Below are 22,991 nucleotides of genomic sequence, written 5' to 3'. Positions count from 1 at the left end.
CATCCCAATACGCGTTTTGATACGCTCTAATAAAATATTATGATCAACAGTATCAAAAGCGGCGCTAAGATCAAGAAGCAGCAACATAGATGACGCATCAGAATCCATCGTTAGCAATAGATCATTAGTCATTTTTGCGAGGGCTGTCTCCGTAGAGTGATTTGCCCTGAAACCGGATTGAAAAGGTTCACAGAGATTGTTAGACGCTAAGTGTTCATTTAGCTGCTGTGCGACAATTTTTTCGAGGATTTTCGAGATAAACGGAAGGTGGGACACCGGCCGGTAGTTCACCATGAGGTCAGGATCGAGGTTAGGTCTTTTGAGTAGAGGATGAATAACCGCTTTTTTGAATGCTAGGGGAACAGTGCCAGAGGAAAGTGATAAGTTTATAATATTTAACACTGATGGACCTAATAAAACAAAAAGCTCCTTGATAAGTTTCCCAGGAATTGGGTCAAGTAAACATGTTGTTTGTTTTGTCCCATTTACACATTTGAACAATTCCTCCAATGTTATTTCATCAAAGAGAGAGAAACTATTTTGGAGGGCAGTGTCCGTCGTATATACAGTCGTATCTGTGTTAATAGAACCCAGTTGTAGCTGAGATGCATTGTCTTTAATCTCTTTTCTAATGACTTCAATTTTCTTATTAAAGAAATTCATAAAGTCATCTGCTGAGTGGGTGGAGCTACTGGGAGGAGTCCCTTGTTGGGTTAGCGATGCTACTGTACTAAACAGAAATTTAGGATCATTTTTGTTGAGGTGGATGAGATTTGAGTAATATTTAGCTTTAGCTGAGGTAAGCATGCGTTTATAAGTTATTAAACTATCACTCCATGCTTGATGGAAAACCTCAAGTTTAGTCGCACGCCATTTGCGTTCCAGCTTTCTACATGATCGTTTCTGGGCTTTAGTTTCTTCTGTAAACCACCGCAGAGCGTCGTTAAAGTTGTTAGTGAGGTTATCAATAGAGCCCACATAATTTGGGAATGGTGCCATTACCGAAGGCAGTAGGTCAGTAAGAGTCGTTGTTGTGGCAGCATTAATGTTGCGGCTGCTATAGTAGTTATTATTATTATTATTAGTTTGTTGACAATGAGTCAGAACTTCGAATTTTATAAGGTAATGATCGGACATTACTTTAGTGTACGGGAGTATCGTAACTTTGGAGGTGGTGACACCCCTGACAAGCACTAGATCTATCGTATTACCGTTGCGATGCGTGGGTTCATTTATTATTTGTGTAAGACCACAGCTATCAATTATAGTCTGGAGCGCCACGCATGGAGGGTCCGATGGGGTATTTAAATGGATGTTAAAGTCTCCCATTATGATTATATTGTCGGCGTGTGTCACTAGATCAGCAACAAACTCTGAAAATTCATTGATAAAGTCCGAATAGGGCCCTGGGGGGCGGTAGATGACAGCCAGGTGCAGAGGCAGCGGTATGACAAACTTCATAGTAAGCACCTCAAACGAGTTATATTTATTATTTAGGTCCGAGGTAAGGCTAAAGTTTTTGTTGTATATTAGTCCAACACCTCCACCCCTTTTAATGGGACGGGCAATATGCGTTCCTGTTTAGCCAGGAGGAGACGCCTCACCCAGCGCAAAAAATTTGTCTGGTTTGAGCCAGGTCTCGGCTAGACTAACGACATCAAGATTGTTGTCTCTAATGACTTCATTAACTAATAACGTTTTGGAAGACAATGACCTTATGTTTAAAAAGCCCATATTATAGGTAGTGGGCTGTTTTGAGGAGTTTTTGTTGAAAGTATCCGTAGTAGCAATATTAATAATGTTACGTTTATTATGCGTAGTGCACTTTAAATAATTTCGACCATATCTAGGAATTGATATGACAGGAATTTTTAGATTGTTTGCCACCTCAGTAAAATGCATGTCCACCTCTGACGTAGAAAAAACATTATGTGAGTTGTATATTGTTCTAAGAGAATTGCTATGTGTGCAGGGATTATCCAGCCTGGCGCTGGCTAGTTCTAGTTTAACAGACTCATTATTAGCGCTTCTTTGTGGATTAGCATTTAGCTTTTTCGTTAGCCCCGCTAACAACAACGCCTTTAGCTTTGTTGTTAGCCCCGCCCGACATCCCCGCTTCTGCTTCCGAGCGCACCGCTTACGTCTCTTTCGTTGACGGTCTCCGCTGGTAGTGGACGCCGCTGCTTCAAAGGCCACTGCTGGATGTAGCTCGCGAAGAATTCCCAAGCTAGCGAGTAGGTCCACCGTACACGCATCTTTCAGCCCAAAATGGCCCGATCTCTCCACATCCAGAATCGTAAGTCGGTCGTAAGTGATCACAGCGTGAACACGCTGTGAGCCAGCCATGAAATTGACTGAATTGACGGGTATTTTTGCCAAATCGGTCTACACTTCCAAGAGCGCTCGCAAGAAGATGCCGCCGTGAAGCGCCGACATCTTGAAAAATATAAATATATATATATATATATACATATATATATACATGTATATATATATATATATATATATATATATATGTATATATATATATATATATATATATATATATACATGTATATATATATATATATATATATATATATATATATATATATATATACATATATACATATATATATACATATATATATATATATATATATATACGTATATGTATATATATATATATATATATATATATATATATATACATATACATATATATATATATATATATATATATATATATATATATATATATGTATGTATATATATATATATATATATATATATATATATATTTATATATGTATATATATATATATATATATATATATATATATATATATATATATATATATATATATATATATATATATATATATATATATATATATATATATATATATATATATATATATATACCGGAAAATATAGTGCGGAAAATTCGGTTTATGGTGATGTCATATTAACCATGCCCCCATATATATATATATATATATATATATATATACATATATATATATATATATATATATATATATATATATATATATATATATATATATATATATATATATATATATATATATATATATATATATATATATATATATACCCCAGGGTTTCCCTCAGAGTGCCAATATACCTGTGGCGATGGGGGCATAGTTAATATGACATCATCATTCATAAACCGAATTTTCCGGACTATAGAGCGCATCCCATAAATTGCTTTGGTTATATAATAAAACTTACTATACAACTGTTGCTTGTAGTGATGAATGAAGAAACCACATGATTAGAAACGCTATTGATGATTGACTAGTAGACGAAACGGCACTTCTACTTTCAGTTGAAAGCATTAAATGAAAGACCTGCAGTGAGTGAACTCATCCAAAAGATGGCGCCCGACCACAAACTAACACACCTTTTTTGTGAATTTGCTTGTTTTTTTAAAAAATATTTGCATGATGGCTGTCAGCAAAAAAAAATCCATAAATTAGCCACACCATTTTATAAGCCGCAGGATTCAAAGTGTAGGAAAAAAGTCTGCAATGATGCATATATTGTCTTTAAAATGCTTCACGCTGCTGCTTCAGCCTTTCTCTCCTTCATGATTGCACATTTTGTAGATCGCTGTCTGAGTATTTCTCCGATATAATGAAGTACGTCCACATCACAGACATGCTGCTTCCGCTCCAGACAATCCTGTGCATATTGCTTATGTCATCACAACATCCGGTTTCAACCTGCTTGTCTGGCCATAGGGGTGTGCAGCTCTTGACTACTGTGATTGACCAATGTTTGTCTTGAAATGAACTTGGTAACACAATGTGCAGGAGAAAACATGTACAGTTGGCTATGTAGTGATAATACAACATTTTACACAAAGCAGATGTTTTTAGTTTTCTGCACAGTCATGACCTAATTCCGTTTAAAAAGCTCAGCTATCAACAGCTGTTTGTGATTATTCTAAAAAAAAAATGTTTTCTTTTCGTGCAGAGCATGAGCTGACTGCTTCCAGTCCTTTCCACCTTTGCAGCTGAAGTCTTTTGGCAATGGCACAGCCCCCTCTCTGATCAGACGATGAAAACCCACACCCGTGGGTCCCCTACAGTGTTCCTCATAAGTCTGTTGCTGCTCCTGCTGCCTCCAACTGCAGCAGATCCTAGTGGAGGAATCCTCTTCATGGGAGGCAACTACAATGGCCATCCAATGCTTTATTTTGATCGGGCAGATGTAGTCGAGTTTCAGTTGGCAGCCGGAAGTACCCATAGGGAGATGGCAAGGCGGATCCGTGAGGCTGGCGAATCTATGCTGGAACACCCAGAAGAGTACCTGCCTCCCTGGAGCCCCATGGAATTCAGTGCCCGATGGAATGAGGTTTACGGAAACAACCTGGGGGTGCTCTCCATATTCTGCCTGTTGTACCCGCACAGAGCAGGAGCAGTGGATCTAGCCGTGGACTACATGGAAAGGATGGCAGCTCAGCCTAGTTGGTACATTTTATATCTTTAATCATCTTATTATTGATTTCAGTACACTACAACAAACTCACTATAAAGATGAGTGTTATAGTGGAACCTCCAAAGTTTAACATAATTTGTTTTGAGGTGTTTGATTGATTGATTGTATTTGTATGTGAATGTGAATTTGCAAATCCTTTTCAACTTATTTTCAATTGAATAGACTGCAAAGACAAGATATTTAATGTTCAAACTGAGAATTATTTTTTTTTGCAAATAATCATTAACTTACAATTTAATGGCAGCAACAAGTTGCAAAAAAGTTGGCACAGGGGCATTTTTACCACTGTGTTACATGGCCTTTCCTTTTAACAACACTCAGTGAACGTTTGGGAACGGAGGATACCAATTTTTGAGGCTTTTCAGGTGGAATTTTTTCCCATTCTTGCTTGATGTACAGTTTAAGTTGTTCAACAGTCCAGGGTCTCCGTGGTCGTATTTTACGCTTCTTAATGCGCCACACATTTACAATGGGAGACAGGTCTGGACTACAGGCAGGCAGTGTGTCGCTTTCCATAGTAGAGTTTTAACTTGCACTTACAGATGTAGCGACAAACTGTAGTTACTGACAGTGGTTGTCTGAAGTTTTCCTGAGCCCATGTGGTGATATCCTTTACACATTGATGTTGTTTTTTGATGCAGTACCACCTGAGGGATCCAAAGTCACACATTCAATGTTACGTGCAGTGATTTCTCCAGATTCTCTGAACATTTTGATGATATTAGCCTATTCACCTGTGGGATTTTCCAAATAAGTGTTTGATGAGCATTCCTCAACTTTCTCAGTCTTTTTTTGCCACTTGTGCCAGCTTTTTTGAAACATGTTGCAGGCATCAAATTCCAAATTAGCTAATATTTGCAAAAAATTAAGTTTTCCAGTTCGAACATTAAGTTTCTTGTCTTTGCAGTCTATTCAATTGAATATAAGTTGAAAAGGATTTGCAAATCATTGTATTCTGTTTTTATTTACGATTTACACAATATGCCCACTTCACTGGTTTTGGGGTTTGTGTTTGTATGTGAATGTAAATTAAAATAGTACGTTTGAGAGTCACACTATTACAGAACATTTAATTGATATACAGGCAATGTTTTATGAACCATTTTTAACATTCCTAGCTGCTATAAAAGTGTAACATTAAATGCACTGTTATTTGATTTGACCAAACAAAACTAACACTCTTGGCTGATAGTTGACAGAGGTGGTCCGCACTTGGGAGTGAGGAGAGTGGGTTGATAGATAAAATTACCTTCTTCTTAATTTCATATTATATAATTGCTGGATACATCGTTTTAACTGTTCTCCAGTAAAACATAACCAAGTATGTACTCACCGTTACCTGATATGTGGCTGCCACCAGGGCCCTAACCAGGATTTGACAAATAGCAAGGTCAACAATTGGTGGTCCAAGAGCTTTGAAAGGCTAAAATCATGGGTATCCCAGCACCATATGAATAATATTACCTTGAGCAACACAATCCCATCCATCCATCCATCCATCCATCTTCTTCCGCTTATCCGAGGTCGGGTCGCGGGGGCAGCAGCTTAAACAGGGAAACCCAGACTTCCCTCTCCCCAGCCACTTCGTCCAGCTCCTCCCGGGGGATCCCGAGGCGTTCCCAGGCCAGCCGGGAGACATAGTCTTCCCAACGTGTCCTGGGTCTTCCCCGTGGCCTCCTACCGGTCGGACGTGCCCTAAACACCTCCCTAGGGAGGCGTTCGGGTGGCATCCTGACCAGATGCCCGAACCACCTCATCTGGCTCCTCTCGATGTGGAGGAGCAGCACAACACAATCCCCTTGTTTAAATTACAATGCTGAAGTTTAGTGTATGGAACAATTTTAACATCATTAAAAAAAAAGTTTAAAAACTTAACAACGTTTCATCTGCGACATGAGTTTGAACCCAAGACCTTGTGCTCTGAATTTCAAGTACTAGTGACACGCGCCATGAGATGCACCGGAATGTAAAAGGGGAAATGTGTCTTCATATTCTAATCAGTAACAGAGAGAATATGTTTGGGGCTAAAATTTCATATGAAACACTTTGTCATTCAATACTTTACATTTGGACATGTACTTCTTTTTAGTTAGGTTCAGTGTACATGTTATTGTTTTTCACTCTGTGGAATACCACATATCCCAATAATCCACCATCACCAGGTTTTTGTTAAATCAATTTAGTGATACATTTTATGTAAATCCTGAAATAATGAGGCAGTTTGCCTTTTAATACATACATTTTATTATTTGTTTACTTATTCAAGATAATAAAAAGTTATTTACTTTTCAATTGCAATGGTAAAACTACTAATGAAAATACAAGTTTATTGCATTTGAATTTCTTAATTGTGTTCTATTATTATTATTATTATTATTATTATTGTAGGTACCAGCTAATGTTATTTGTAATATTTGTATTTATTTTCTTGGCACAAGTGTTTGGCTTGTCATTGGTGATTGGTGGGGATGCAAGTGACATGGGGTGTGGTATGTCAGCAGCAGTAATATCAGCTGTTCACCTGGCTTTCTAATGAAGGAAATGAGAGGGTCACAGGGGATGTCCTACTTGCTGACCGCATGTATATCACATTCATATTAATAGACTACATTTAATTTGGAAAGTTATTTCACTACTGTTTTCAAGCGAATTGTTATATGAAACACATTAACATTGAACAATAATTTTTGGATCTGACAGGTGCAAGTTTTATACATTTTACATTTATTATTTGTATTACTATTATTAATTGTAATTAATATTGTGATTACATTAGGGATACATTTGGTTTCACAATAATGCAGCCAAAGATATTTTTTATTGGCAATATTTAGTTTTAAGGACTATTTAATTAAACTGTTGGGAGTCATATTTTCAGAAAATTATTATACCCTATTTTAAATTTATTTTTATTTTTATTTTTATTTTGTACATATAAGGTAGGAGTTCCATGTTTTATCTCATCACATTGATAATGCTGTATAGTCAAAAAGACATATTTTCAAAAATGAGTGGTCTGCTACTTTTAAGAACCAACTTTTTTAAAAAATAGTCAATGATGTGAGCTATTTAAAATTAAAGCACATAGTCCATAGGGGAGAATGTTGGCCATGCATGCACAACTGCCGGTGAATTAAATGAAAGCAACACTCGTAAGTGAAAAATTAAATTTTTTGTCGTTAAAAAACTTACAACATGAGATAAGATGCACATTCGACTATGCAAATTGTGGTTTATGTCTCGTTTTCAATCAAACATACATCCCACTTTTTAGCAATGTAACACTTAAACATGAGAAAAATAGCAATTTAATTTATCGCCCAGCTCTGCCCTAATTGGACACATTTCACCTTCAGGGAACCTGAGCTTCTCTGGGGTCTATGAGAGTAGGCTGGCCTGCCATTTTGATTGACAGAAAAATATACAAATCAGCAATCTTGAAATACAAAGCACTATTGGAGCATTTTTCAAGTTTCATTCCATTGTTCCGAGTTGATCTAGAGACTTTTGCAATCCTCTTAGAAACTTTTTCTTCGTCAAAAATGACTCGCAACAAATCTAGCATCTATTTCTGGTGTTATTGGAAACTGTACTTTGGTTTGGAGACTGACTTTTGTCGCTCTGTCCCCAAGGAGTCCCTCCACTATCCCAAGCACTCACAGGTAGACCGAAAATGAGCTTGCCCACCTTGAAAGACCAGCAGCCGCCATTGTTAGAGATGCTCACTATTTTCTTATTCTCCTATCTTCCTCCTCTTTCTGATCCCTAAATTACATGGCGCTTAAGTAACCCCACAGTGTATATGACTACTACAATAGAGCCATCTGTTGTACAAAAAGAGGTACAGACAGGGTTAGGTAATACATAACAGTCATAGCCTATTGTTACTTGAGTTGGCCATCATTGTATTCTACTGGCGTCCTAAAATTGTATAGTGCTCAAAGGCCTACTAAACCCACTACTACCGACCACGCAGTCTGATAGTTTATATATCAAAGATGAAATCTTAACATGCCAATACGGCCGGGTTAACTTACAAAGTGCAATTTAAAATTTCCCGGGAAATAGCCGGCTGAAAACGTCTCGGTATGATGACATTTGCGCGTGACGTCACGGATTGAACGGAAGTATTGGGACACCATTGTGTCCCAATACAAACAGCGTCTGTTTTCATCGAAAAATTCCACAGTATTCTGGACATCTGTGTTAGTGAATCTTTTGCAACTTGTTTAATGAACAATGGAGACAGCAAAGAAGAAAACTGCAGGTGGGATCGGTGTATTAGCGGCTGGCTACAGCAACACAACCAGGAGGACTTTGAGTCGGATAGCAGACGCGCTATCCGACGCTAGTCGCCGACCGCACAGATGATCGGGTGAAGTCCTTCGTCGCGCTGTCGATCGCTCACGCAGGTGAGCACGGGTGGTGATGAGCAGATGAGGGCTGGTGTAGGTGGAGAGCTAATGTTTTTAGCATAGCTCTGTCGAGGTCCCGTAGCTAAGTTAGCTTCAATGGCGTCATTAGCAACAGCATTGCTAGGCTTCGCCAGGCTGGACAGCATTAACTGTGTGGTTACAGGTCCAGGGTTTGGTTCGGTGTCTCTTGATAGTTGAAGTAATAGTAGTATTGTTGATCTTCTGTCTATCCTTCTAGTCAGGGGCATGTTTCTTCTGTTTCTATCCGCAGTTAAGCACGATGCTATCACGTTAGCTCCGAAGCTAAAGTGTTTCACCGATGTATTGTCCATTTCGCGTTCTCAACTCTCATTTTCAAGAGGATATAGTATCCGAGGTGGTTTAAAATACAAATCCGTGATCCACAATAGAAAAAGGAGAAAGTGTGGAATCCAATGAGCTCTTGTACATAAGTTACGGTCAGAGCGAAAAAAGATACACCCTGGCATCCTGCACTGCACTCTAATCCTTCACTCTCACTTTCCTCATCCACGAATCTTTCATCCTCGCTCAAATTAATGGGGTAATCGTCGCTTTCTCGGTCCGAATCGCTCTCGCTGCTGGTGTAAACAATGTGCAGATGTGAGGAGCTCTTCAACCTGTGACGTTACGCTACTTCCGATACAGGCAAGGCTTTTTTTATCAGCGACAAAAAGTTGCGAACTTTATCGTCGATGTTCTCTTCTAAATCCTTTCAGCAAAAATATGGCAATGTCGCGAAATTATCAAGTATGACACATAGAATGGACCTGCTAGCCCCGTTTAAATAAGAACATTTCATTTTAGTAGGCCTTTAAAAACGTTACAGAGAAAGTTATAACATATAGTTTGTAAAATAAAGCAAAAATGAGTCCGTCCCAAAAAGGACATCACATTATTTTACTGGATTCAATTCTTTCTGTGTCTTTAAACCCGTTTAAACACGACAACTGAGAATTTCCTCTCAGCACGCTTGCATGTGTGCAAAATGTGTGGTTTCTAGATGGCAATTATACTCATTTGGCGTCACACTGTCAGATGCTAATTATACTCTGAGGCACACTTTGTGATGTCTAATGAAGATTCTCAGGCATTTTTATGATTTGCTCAAGGTCATCTCCAAGATTAGCCATTCGTCAGCTTGGATTATTTTTTCTTTAAATTAAAGTTAAAGTGCCAATGATTGTCACACGCACACTAGGTGCGGCGAAATTATTCTCTGCATTTGACCCATCACCCTTGATCACCCCCTGGGAGGTGAGGGGAGCAGTGAGCAGCAGCGGTTGCCGCGCCCGGGAATCATTTCTGGTGATTTAACCCCCAATTACAACCCTTTGTCGTTCCCCCTAAACTTGCACCCCAATATCCCTTTCAAAAGGAGGGGGGAGTACGGCCAGCCCACTTTTGGAACCACTGAGCTCGCTGATGCTACCTGTGCACATCAATTACTCTACTCCTGCTTGTAATGACAATCACCACTAAGGCAATACATTATCAAGTATTGTGTAGGGCAGGGGTCACCAACCTTTTTGAAACCAAGGGCTACTTCTTGGGTACTGATTAATGTGAAGGGCTACCAGTTAGATACACACTTAAATAAATTGCCAGAAGTAGCCAATTTGCTCAATTTACCTTTAACTCTGTTATTATTAATAATTAATGATATTTATCTTTGTGGAAACACTGATCATCTTAATGATTTCTCACAATAAATATATATAGAAACAGATAAATATCAATATGCAACACTTTATTTTTATATTTTCTCTAAGTGCACATTTTTCAAATTGAACATTTTCAAATGATCACTTCTAAAACAGTCTTGTGAAATCACAATATCCCATTTTAACTAGCTAGCCAGTAACATTTTTTAACAAATCATGAATTACTTTGCACCATGTTTGTACAAATAATAACTCATGTAAAATACAAAAGTAAACTCTCAAATTTTTAAATCATGTCACACTTTGAACTGTACACCAAATCTGTTATCTGTTTCTTTGTCAGTTAGTGGGAAGCCTGGCATTGCATGCTGTTAACTAGTGTGTTGTACTCTGGTGTGTAACTTGACACTGCAACTCTGAGTGAGTCTTGCAGATGTGCATCAGTGAGGCGTGTTCTGTGTTTGTTCTTGATGAAGTTCATGTCAGAAAAGGCTGATTCACAAAGATAAGATTTTTCCTCATTGTTTGCGGAACCTTCTTAATCTTTTGGACATATTTTCACAGCAATCTGGCCTTAAGCTTAATTATGATAAATGTAAAATGTTAAGGATCGGAAATCTAAAGGGAACGTCCTTTCGAATGGAATGCAAAGTGCCTGTTTTGTGGACAGATGGACCAGTTAACATACTTGGTGTTGTTGTCCCAGAAAATCTGGAAGATCTAGGCTCAGTAAATTATGATAATCGACTAAGAAAGCTGGACAAAATTATGCAATTATGGAAAGGGAAATCCCTAACCTTGTATGGTAAAATGTCTATTGCCAACTTGTTAATTATTCCTCAATTTATTTATTTGTTTTTGTCATTACCAGCTCCATCACAAAACTTTTTTAAGATTTATGAGCGGAGGGTCTTTGATTTTGTCTGGAACGGCAAACCAGAAAAGATTAAAAGAAAGGTTTTGTACAAAGAGTATGAATATGGGGGCCTGAAACTTCTCAACCTTGAAGCTATGTGTCTGTCTTTAAAAGCATCAATTGTTCCAAAGATGTATTTAAACATTGAGTGGTACACAAATGTCCTGGTGGACAAAAAACATGTACTGTATGAAAAGAAATTGTATCCTTTTTTACAAGTGATCCCCTCCCAGAGAGTCTGCTGGGAAACATGGCGGGGTTCATAAAGGAAACAATCCACTTATAGTGGTGTTTTCAATTTTATGTGCCAGAAAAAAGAGACGATATTTTGCAGCAGTTAATATGGATGAACTCTAATATTGTAATAGATGGAAAGCCTTTCTTTTGGAAAAATATGTTTGAAAGAGGAATCATTTTTGTCAATAATATTATCAATGAGAATGGTAAAATTATGAAGTATGATGAATTTAGAGCTATGTATGGTGATGCTTGCTCAAGCTTTTCCTTTTATCAACTAACTGGAGTAATTGGGAAAAGATGGAAACAAATAATTAATTATGGAACTACTAAATTATTAGTTTGTAAACCTCTAATAAGAAATTCTAGTTGGCAAAAAGGAACTAAAATAAATAGAAAAATATATAATTTTTATTTAATAAAGAAATCTTTGAAGGCTGCCTCATACAACACAAATGGAAAATGGGAGGACTTTTTTGACTGCCCGTTGCCATGGGATGCCATATTCAAACTAGTCTATAAAACCACTATCGATGTGCAAAATCGTTATTTTCAAATTAAAATTATTTATAACTTCTTACCCACAGGGAAAATGTTAAAATTATGGAATATGACAGAGTCAGATGATTGACGATTTTGTTGTGAGGAGCCTGAATCCAACCTGCATTTGTTTTGGTATTGTCATATTGTGTCTTTGTTTTGGGTGGAAGTTGAAAAAATGTGTTTAAGGATTGGTTTGTTTATGAAGCTTAATGTGGTTTCTGTTATTTTAGGAGAGTTCATTGACAATCATGATTTAGTCAATTTAATTATAGTACTCGGTAAAAGGTTTATTTTTAAGGCCAAAAACAGATATTCACTTAGTATTACTTTCTTTAAAACATTTATTCAGTATTTTCTAACTTTAGAAAGTTACATGGTTGAAAACGATAATGATGCCAAAAAACATTAAAAAAAAGATGAGAAGTCCTCAAAGGCTTATTTTGAAAGTATAATTAAGTTTATAGATTATATGATATCTGTTGTTGTGTTCCCTAATTTGAGTGACCTGGACATAATCTGGACTGTACATAAATGCTTATTTTGAAAATGTAATTTTGTTTATAAATTATATGCAATCTGTTGTGTTCCCTAATTTTTTTCTGTGTACATGAATGAAGGTGTGTGTTGCTGAGTCCGACTTGGACATTATCTGGACTGGGCCTGGTTTAAAAAACCCTTTAAACAAATCTAATTTCATTGACAACCTGGTCTGTTGAAGATAAGGCCCTTTTTTAAAAAATAAAATAAAATAAGATAAATAAATGAAAAACATTTTCTTGGATAAAAAAGAAAGTAAAACAATATAAAAATAATTACATAAAAAATAGTAATTAATGAAAATGTTAGTGGACCAGCAGCCTATACAATCATGTGTGCTTCAGGGACTGTGTCCCTTGCAGATGTGTTGTCTATGTTGTGGGAACCAGAATATTGGTTGCAGAAAGAAATAACCCCTTTTGTGTGAGTAGGTGTGGATGAGTGTGCATGGGGGAGGTTGTTTGGGTTGATGCACTGATTGAAAGTGTATCTTGTGTTTTTTCTATGTAGATTTAATTTAAAAAAATAAATAAAAAAATTTTTTTTTTTCCTTTTTTTTTAAATTTTTTTTATTTTTTAGAACAGGCCGGCGGGCGACTCATCTGGTCTTTACGGGCGACCTGGTGCCCGCGGGCACCGCGTTGGTGACCCCTGGTGTAGGGTATTAGATAGATAGATACTTGGTGGAAAAGGTGGACGTGCGGGGAGAAGGATGGGATCAGTTTGGGGCAAGGAAAAAAACTTGATAGCCACAATAAGCACATATACACATGTAACGACAAAGAAACCACAAGACTTGCAACAGGAGTGGGTGGGATCAAGGGGAGCAGCCCTTCTGGCACTTCTCCCTCCATCCGTTGCACCTCAAGGGGCCAAGCAGTGGCAAGGGCATTGGTTGGGGGTCGGGTTATGCGTGCATAGCTGTGTGTGGCTGTCAATGGTCCATGATGTGTGTCTGTTATGTCTAAAGGCCGGGAATTTCTCAGTAGGCACGGGGAACAGAGTTCAACTCACCAGGTGTTGTTGAAGAAGAAGGAGGGATTCAGTGCGGCTATCACTGTGCTGGTCTCGCTGGGATATTTACGGCAGAGCGTCGCTAAGGCCATTTGCAGAGAGTAAAATTGTAGATAAGGATTGTTGTTTTCCAGGCGAGCAGACAGATCTTAATCGTCCATTCATCCGTTAGTGACATGCTTTGTTAGGCCATACAACATTCCCATTTCTTTAGTGTAGATTAGTGTCAGCAATTCAAAATTGTGCATTTAAAAAACACAATCACACACTACTGATTTTGAGTTAGTCTATACCATTCATTTAAGAATAAGCTAGTCATGTAGGACCGATCCACCCTTTTGTTTCCTAGGAAATGTTTCAAAGATATGCTAATTAAAACAACCTATTTTGTCCTGCAGGTTGGTTAAAGATGCACCTTGGGATGAAGTTCCTTTGGCCCACTCTTTGGTTGGGTTTGCCACTGCTTATGACTTCCTGTTTGAGTACTTGAACAAGGACCAACAGGAACATTTTCTTCAGGTGATCGGCAATGCATCTCATCTTATGTATGAGAAGTCCTATACACGAGGCTGGGGATTTCAGTACCTGCACAACCATCAGCCCACAAATTGTGTTGCTTTGCTCACAGGAAGCCTGGTTTATATGATGCAAGGTGAGTATTGATGTGTTATATGTGTTTATTTTGCCTTCCCCAAATAACTACAGCAATATATTAGAGAAGCAGATTACCTTAAAGCATCTACCGCAGTTTTTGTCACTGACTGACAAAATACAAACACAAGATTTTTAGTCTATTTTAATTCAATAATAAATACAAAAGTGATGTTTTGGTGTTAAAATATAATTTGTAATTATAATCTGTGTGTGGCCCTTAAATTAGGTGCTGTGGTAGTAGGTTTTTTTGCCACACCATGTAGCCACAATGACTCATTAAGTTAGTGCTCAAAATACTTGGCATATAATACAAATATTTCTAATGCACTTCTGCTTTGGAAACTATGGGCCTGATCTACTAATGGCATGTGTGTACTAAAACACGTGCAAACTTGACAGTGCATGCGGAGGATTGCATCTCGTAAGTGAGCAAAATAGCATTTAGCGTGTCTGTCGTAATGAATAAACAGAATATATGCTGATTATCAGAACGCCCACAACACTGAAGGAGAAGATGCAAATGCTGTATATCATGTAACGGGATTATCAATGTGATTTATTCAAACTAAAACTGTTCTGCGGGCGCTATTTTACATCTTTATTCAGCACATCTGAACTCTACGTGCAAACTGGCACAACACACGACTGTGAGAAAATATGGGATCGCACTGCAAAGGCGGCTGGACAGATCGAGAATGCTTTGTCCTACGTGTGTGTATCTGCCAAAAATAAGAAATAATAGACATATCATTTATTCAGTAAAATCATTTTATAGCTGCTGGCAGACCTAGTGGACTGATTAAAACAAATACAATTTTACGTTTTGGTGTCTAAATAATAAATAAATGGGTTGTACTTGTATAGCGCTTTTCTACCTTCAAGGTACTCAAAGCGCTTTGACAGTATTTCCACATTTACCCATTCACACACACGTTCACACACTGATGGCGGGAGCTGCCATGCAAGGCGCTAACCAGCAGCCATCAGAGGCAAAGGGTGAAGTGTCTTGCCCAAGGACACAACGGACGTGACTAGGAAGGTAGAAGGTGGGAATTGAACCCCAGTAACCAGCAACACTCCGATTGCTGGCCCAGCCACTCTACCAACTTCGCCACGCCGTCCCATCTACTGGCGTTTTTTAACTTTGCCAATTGTTTTTTAATTTAGGAAATACATTATTATAGTATATGTCCTATATGAAAAAACTTCTTGCAATATGCATCTTCTTTGGTTTTGGATCATTCCATACGCATGAATGATGTTTCCCACAGAGCGTATCATCAGTGTGATAAAAATAGTTTCCGTTGTTTATAGAATGTGATTTCATATTGCAGAAAGGGTGGTACAAATTAAAGGTGTGTTCTGCTTGTTCAACAACATCGCACACAGGTTGAAGAGCATAACAACATAAATGTGGAGGGAAATTAGTGTTCCATGGGCACATAATGTCGGTAGCACACGCAAAATCATTTTTTAAATAGTTAAGTATGCACCACTTTTGCACTTTTAATCAATTGTATACTCAGTCTTACAATCACACAGTACACACACTTTTATAGATTACACACGGTCTTGAGCACGTTTTATTTGAATCTAAATAGATTAGGCCTATGTCTTTTTAAAAATACTTCACTAAAACACAAGAAAAGACCAAACTTGGGTGCTTATTGGAGGACAGTTAACTGTTAATTACATGCACTGCAGGCAAACTTGCCAACCTTGAGACCTCAGAATTAGAGAGATATTCAAATATATATATATATATATATATATATATATATATATATATATATATATATATATATATATATATATATATATATATATATATATATATATATATATATATATATAAAAACCTTGAGGCTCTTTTTGTTCTGTATGTACATATATGTATGTCTTTATGTATGTATGTATATATTTGCATGTATACAGTATATATTTATATATATATATGTATATATATATATATGTATATACTGTATATATATGTGTATGTATATGTGTATATATGTATGTACAGTATATGTGTATATATGTATGTACTGTGTATACATATATATGTATATATATGTGTATGTATATATGTGAATATGTGTGTGTATATATATATATATATATATATATATATATATATATATATATATATATATATATATATATATATATATATATATAAATATATATATATTTGTGTATATGTATATAAATGTGTGTGTATATATATGTAAACATACATTTATACACATATATACATATATAATATAAATATATATATATTATACACACACAAAAAAGGGCAGAATAAAATACTTGAATTTCACTGTGTTAATTTAGCTGACAAACACAATAACAGTCCACATCAACAAAGTAAAGTAACAGATTAAAAAGCTGTGCAAATGGTGGATGGTGGTGATTATTCAATAAATAAAATAGATAATAACAACAATTTGAATAAAACAAAACCAAAAAAGACATACATTGCATAGATTAACCGTCAGCATTTCAGCCATCAGAAAATCTAGCATAAAATGATGGCTAATCTATGCAATGTATGCTAGAATTTCTTACTCGCCATGTCTGAGACATGATGTCTCTTTTTCTGCTTCTTCTTCTGTTTTGATTGCTGCGCTTGACTTCGAATGTAACCGTTATTATTTTCCGGCCGGAAACGGTGCCCAGTGAATAATGGTGTAGCAATATTGTTATACCATCGTAAGAAATTCGTGAGACTGGTGGCCCAGGGAAAATTCAGGAGGGGCACTGCAATTCGGGACTCTCCCGGGAAAATAGGGAGGGTTGGCAAGTATGCCTGCAACGACGGTACATTCTGATTGTTCCACATTTAAACCATTTTTCACCCTTAAAGCACATGTCAAAAGTTGAAAATGATTCGTACATACTCATCAAAGCACTTTATTTCAATAAATGAAATGGACAAAAGAGGGTTTGTATTTAAACAGTGCACTTATGTCACCGTGTTTTCTAGGTTATCTACAGGAGGCCTACTTGTGGACCAAGCAAGTGTTGGCCATCATGGAGAAATCCATGGTTCTACTTCAAGATGTCACGGATGGTTCTTTGTATGAGGGAGTAGCCTATGGGACCTACACTACCCGCTCCCTGTTCCAGTACATGTTTTTGGTACAGCGCCACTTTGCCATCAGTCACTTTGATCATCCCTGGCTTCTAAAACACTTCAATTTCCTGTACAGGACTATCCTTCCTGGTAATGCTCATTTGTTGGCTTCTTAACCAAACAATGAATATGTTTTGTAGTATAATGCCATTTACTTCAAGTAATATACAGTGGTACCTCAATTAACTTTCGTCTGAGGCGGAGATCGTAAAACAATATACTAATATCGTAAATTAATCTTGCCCAATTAAATTAATTTAAATACTACAAAACCCAAAACCAGTGAAGCTGGCACGTTGTGTAAATCGTAAATAAAAACAGAATACAATGATTTGCAAATCCTATTCAACTTATTTTCAATTGAATATATTGCAAAGACAAGATATTTAATGTTCAAACTGAGAATTCAAGTTGTTCAACAGTCCGGAGTCTCTGTTGTCGTATTTTACGCTTCATAATGCACCACACATTTTCAATGGGAGACAGGTCTGGACTAGAGGCAGGCCAGTCTAGTACTCTTTTACTACGAAGCCACGCTGTTGTAACACGTGCAGAATGTGGCTTTGCATTGTTTTGCTGAAATAAGCAGGGGCGTCCATGAAAAAGACGTTGCTTGGATGGCAACATATGTTGCTCCAAAACCTGTATGTACCTTTCAGCATTAATGGTGCCTTCACAGATGTGTAAGTTACCCATGCCTTGGACACTAATACACCCCCATACCATCACAGATGCTGGCTTTTCGGATGGTTCTTTTCCTCTTTGGTCCGTAGGACGTGACGTCCACAGTTTCCCAAAAAAATTTGAAATGTGGACTCGTCAGACCACAGAACACTTTTCCACATTGCATCAGTCCATCTTAGATGAGCTCGGGCCCAGCGAAGCCGGCTGCATCTCTGGGCGTTGTTGATAAATGGCTTTTGCTTTGCATAGTAGAGTTTTTACTTGCAATTACAGATGTAGCGACGACTTGTGGTTACTGACAGTGGTTTCCTGAAGTGATCCTGAGCCCATGGGGTGATATCCTTTACACACTGATGTCTGTTTTTGATGCAGTACCGCCTGAGGGATTGAAGGTCTCAGGCATTCAATGTTGGTTTTTGACCTTGCCGCTTAGGTGCAGTGATTTCTTCAGATTGTCTGAACCTTTTGATGATGTTATGGACCGTAGACCGTGAAATCCCTAAATTCCTTGCCATAATTTTTCAAATTGACTGTGTGTCGGTTTTAAAAGTGCTCCCCCTCTGGCCAACATATGTAATAACAAGTGTGTATAAGAAATTGAAATGCGCCCCCTTTGGCCAAAATTAATTAAAAAATATATATATATATGTATATAGAGACATACTGTAATAACTTGAAGTAAATAATGAAGATTAAAAACCAATTACAAAAAAAAAATGAACTAAAAGCTTACATTTTTTATATTTGCATAGTACCGGTATGTATATATTATTAATGTTGTAAATACAAATCTTTATACATCTAGAAAGGGTGGTCCTAAAGAGGTAGGCATTTTTAGGAGATCTCAAGAAGGTAACAAATACAAGAGTGTGTGTGAGTGTGTGTGTGTGTGTGTGTGTGTGTGTGTGTGTGTGTGTGTGTGTGTGTGTGTGTGTGTGTGTGTGTGTGTGTGTGTGTGTGTGTGTGCGCGTGCGTGTGCGTGTGTGTGTTTGTGTGTGTGTGTGTGTGTGTGCGCGTGCGTGCGTGCACTCACCCATCCAGGAGGGACTCCTTACAACAGTAAAGGTTGTCAAACTTCTGCTTGGTCACAGAGTCGTTGACGTTTTTTGCGGCAACACACAACCGGCCTTAGCCAGCTGGTACAAGCTGCCGCAAAGATAGCGCAGTGGTTATGGGTGACATGATGCGGGACTTTAGTGCAGAACTCACCGATAAACTCCCATAATGCTTTCCTCCACCTCGCCTCTTATCTTCTTGAACAGGCTGTGGTGCTTCTTGTAGATCCAGTGGGTCAGGTCACCCCTGTCATCCAGAATGTGGCAAGAAACAAAATACTCTTATCTTAACAGTGAAATATTTATGTGATCCTTTTTTTATTTGTACGATACGAGGAGCCAAAAGTTCCTCAAAAACATTCTGTCAGAAGTGGGATTTGAACCCACGCCTCCAGGGGAGACTGCGACCTGAACGCAGCGCCTTAGACCGCTCGGCCATCCTGACATAGCGTGCCTTGCTGCAGGTGATGTATATGAGGGAAGGGACTAAAAAAAGTAAGAAAATATTGAAATAAAGTAAATTTCTGAAGTTAATACAAAATGTAATAATTTAAAAATAAATATTGATAATAATGTAATAATGGATTCAAATGTTCCTCAGTTTCATAGTATAGTAAAAAAAAATCAAACAATTATACACATTTTAATTCAATATTATATCATTATTTTGCGAAATAAATGCATGATATAATATTAGACAGAACTTTTAAGTGTATACATATATATAATTTCATAATAAATAACAAACACACATTTTAATTGACTAGTACTACAAGGATATGTAATTATAATATATTATGTTAATATGGAATAAATATGATAAGATAGTAATTTTAGAAAAGTAATATATCTTTTTTTTTTCGTTGTTACAATATTAATTCCTAATTCATGGTCTAGTATTTCAGAGACTGATTTAAATTCCAAAAAAGGAAAATTGGATACAAACTGATTTCTATGAAATGTAATGTAAAAAAATCTGTCAATATAATTTCCTAATCTTTTTAAGGCGCATGCGTCCTGACTCTTTTTTTACCCTCGCAACTGTATGGTTGAAAGTTAATTAAAAAATGTTTTTTCTTTTCATAAAATAGAATATATTTAATAAAACAATAAATAAAAAAAAAGAGGTAGGGAATTATTGAAATGACGTCATTTTCTGAAGTAATTTTTTTTAATATAATTTAAAAATAAATAATAATAATGTATTAATATTTCATAATGTTGAATTCAAATTTGTATCAGTTTTATAGTCCATCCATCCATCCATTTTCTACCGCTTATTCCCTTGGGGGTAGTGGGGGGTGCTGGAGCCTATCTCAGCTACAATCGGGCGGAAGGCGGGGTACACCCTGGACAAGTCGCCACCTCATCGCAGGGCCAACACAGATAAACAGACAACATTCACACTCACATTCCCACACTAGGGGCAATTTTAGTGTTGCCAATCAACATATCCCCAGGTATAGTTTAAAAAATATTATTATCATATACAATTATACAAACTTAAATGTAGTATTATACAATGTAATTTTATAAAATAAATGCAAATGTAATATGATAAAATATTTGCCATAACTTTTAAAAAATATATATACACTATATATATCAGTATATATACTTAATTTAATAATAAATAATAAACACACATTTTAATTGACTAGTACGATAAGGATATTGCATTATAATATGTTATGTTAATATGGAATAAATATGATAATATAGTAATTTTAGTAAAGTCCATCCATCCATCCATTTGCTACCGCTTATCCCTTTTGGGGTGGCGAGGTGTGCTGGAGCCTATCTCATCTGCATTCGGGCGGTAGGCGGGGTACACCCCGGACAAGTCGCCACCTCATCGCAGGGCCAACACAGATAGACAGACAACATTCACGCTCACATTCACACACTAGGGACAATTTAGTGTTGCCAATCAACCTATCCCCAGATGCATGTCTTTGGAGGTGGGAGGAAGCTGGATTACCCGGAGGGAACCCACGCAGTCAAGGGGAGAACATGCAAACTCCAACAGAAAGACCTTGAGCCTGGGATTGAACCCAGGACCTTCTATTGTGAGGCACCACCGTGGTGCCCCTCATTGAGAATTGAGACCACAGAACACTTTACCATTTTGCATCAGTCCATCTTAGATGAGCTTAGGCCCACTTAAGCCGGCGGCGTTTCTGGGTGTTGTTGATAAATGGGTTTTGCTTTGCATAGTATAGTTTTAACTTGCACTTACAGATGTAGTGACAAACTGTAGTTACTGACAGTGGTTTTCTGAAGTGTTCCTGAACCCATGTGGTGATATCCTTTACACAATGATGTCTGTTTTTGATGCAGTACCACCTGAGGGATCGAAGGTCACAGCATTGCCGCTTACGTGCAGTGATTTCTCCAGATTCTCTGAACCTCTTGATGATATTACGGACCGTAGATGGTGAAATCCCTAAATTCATTGCAATAGCTCTTTGAGAAATGTTGTTCTTAAACTGTTGGACAATTTGTTCACAAAGTGGTGACCTTCGCCCCATCCTTGTTTGTGAATGACTCAGCATTTCGTGGACGTTGCTTTTATACCGAATCATGGCACCCACCTGTTCCCAATTAGCCTGTTCACCTGTGGGATGTTCCAAATAAGTGTTTGATGAGCATTCTTTAACTTTCTCAGTCTTTTTTGCCACTTGTGCCAGCTTTTTTGAAACATGTTGCAGGCATCAAATTCCAAATGAGCTAATATTTGCAAATAATAACAAAGTTTTCCAGGTCGAACGTTAAGTATCTTGTCTTTGCAATCTATTCAATTGAATGTCCACTACCGTTCAAAAGTTTGGGGTCACATTGAAATGTCCTTATTTTTGAAGGAAAAGCACTGTACTTTTCAATGAAGATAACTTTAAACTAGTCTTAACTTTAAAGAAATACACTCTATACATTGCTAATGTGGTAAATGACTATTCTGGCTGCAAATGTCTGGTTTTTGGTGCAATATCTACATAGGTGTATAGAGGCCCATTTCCAGCAACTATCACTCCAGTGTTCTAATGGTACAATGTGTTTGCTCATTGGCTCAGAAGGCTAATTGATGATTAGAGAACCCTTGTGCAATCCTGTTCACACATCTGAAAACAGTTTAGCTCGTTACAGAAGCTACAAAACTGACCTTCCTTTGAGCAGATTGAGTTTCTGGAGCATCACATTTGTGGGGTCAATTAAACGCTCAAAATGGCCAGAAAAAGAGAACTTTCATCTGAAACTCGACAGTCTATTCTTGTTCTTAGAAATGAAGGCTATTCCACAAAATTGTTTGGGTGACCCCAAACTTTTGAACGGTAGTGTAGGTTGACAAGGATTTGCGAATCATTGTATTCTGTTTTTATTTACGATTTACACAACGTGCCAACTTCACTGGTTTTGGGTTTTGTATAATTCTGTTCTGGGCGCCCAAAGAACCCCACAGGTTTAGCGTACAAATGTTTTTTTTTAATAACAAAAAATACTTTTAGATAACAAATAATACTAACTAATATTATAACGACTGTATATCAAAAATACTAAAAATAAGGACTTAAAGTTTTTACAATTTGCTGGCGACATGACTGTTTTGACACG

The 22,991-nt window shown here is 37.2% G+C and overlaps 1 protein-coding gene across 5 annotated transcripts in view; it reads left to right on the top strand.

The window, feature by feature from the left end:
- dse (dermatan sulfate epimerase) overlaps window positions 1-22,991 on the top strand; it is a 67,572-nt gene that overhangs the window by 25,112 nt on the left and 19,469 nt on the right. For 2 of the 5 annotated variants that reach the window (XM_062044432.1, XM_062044433.1), the window contains 3 exons: window positions 3,982-4,478; window positions 14,249-14,502; window positions 17,494-17,733. In XM_062044432.1, the coding sequence (XP_061900416.1) occupies window positions 4,066-4,478; window positions 14,249-14,502; window positions 17,494-17,733 (907 nt within the window). In that variant the 5' untranslated portion in view covers window positions 3,982-4,065. Of the gene's footprint in view, window positions 1-3,981; window positions 4,479-14,248; window positions 14,503-17,493; window positions 17,760-22,991 lie in introns of those variants that run through there. The other 3 variants (XM_062044435.1, XM_062044436.1, XM_062044434.1) reach the window with 3 other exon arrangements.

Source organism: Entelurus aequoreus, linkage group LG04 (genome assembly GCF_033978785.1).
Source record: "Entelurus aequoreus isolate RoL-2023_Sb linkage group LG04, RoL_Eaeq_v1.1, whole genome shotgun sequence".
In the NCBI taxonomy this organism is placed as follows: domain Eukaryota; kingdom Metazoa; phylum Chordata; class Actinopteri; order Syngnathiformes; family Syngnathidae; genus Entelurus; species Entelurus aequoreus.
The sequence above is the reverse complement of the archived record's forward strand: the minus strand, read 5'-3'. Positions and strand labels throughout refer to the sequence as shown.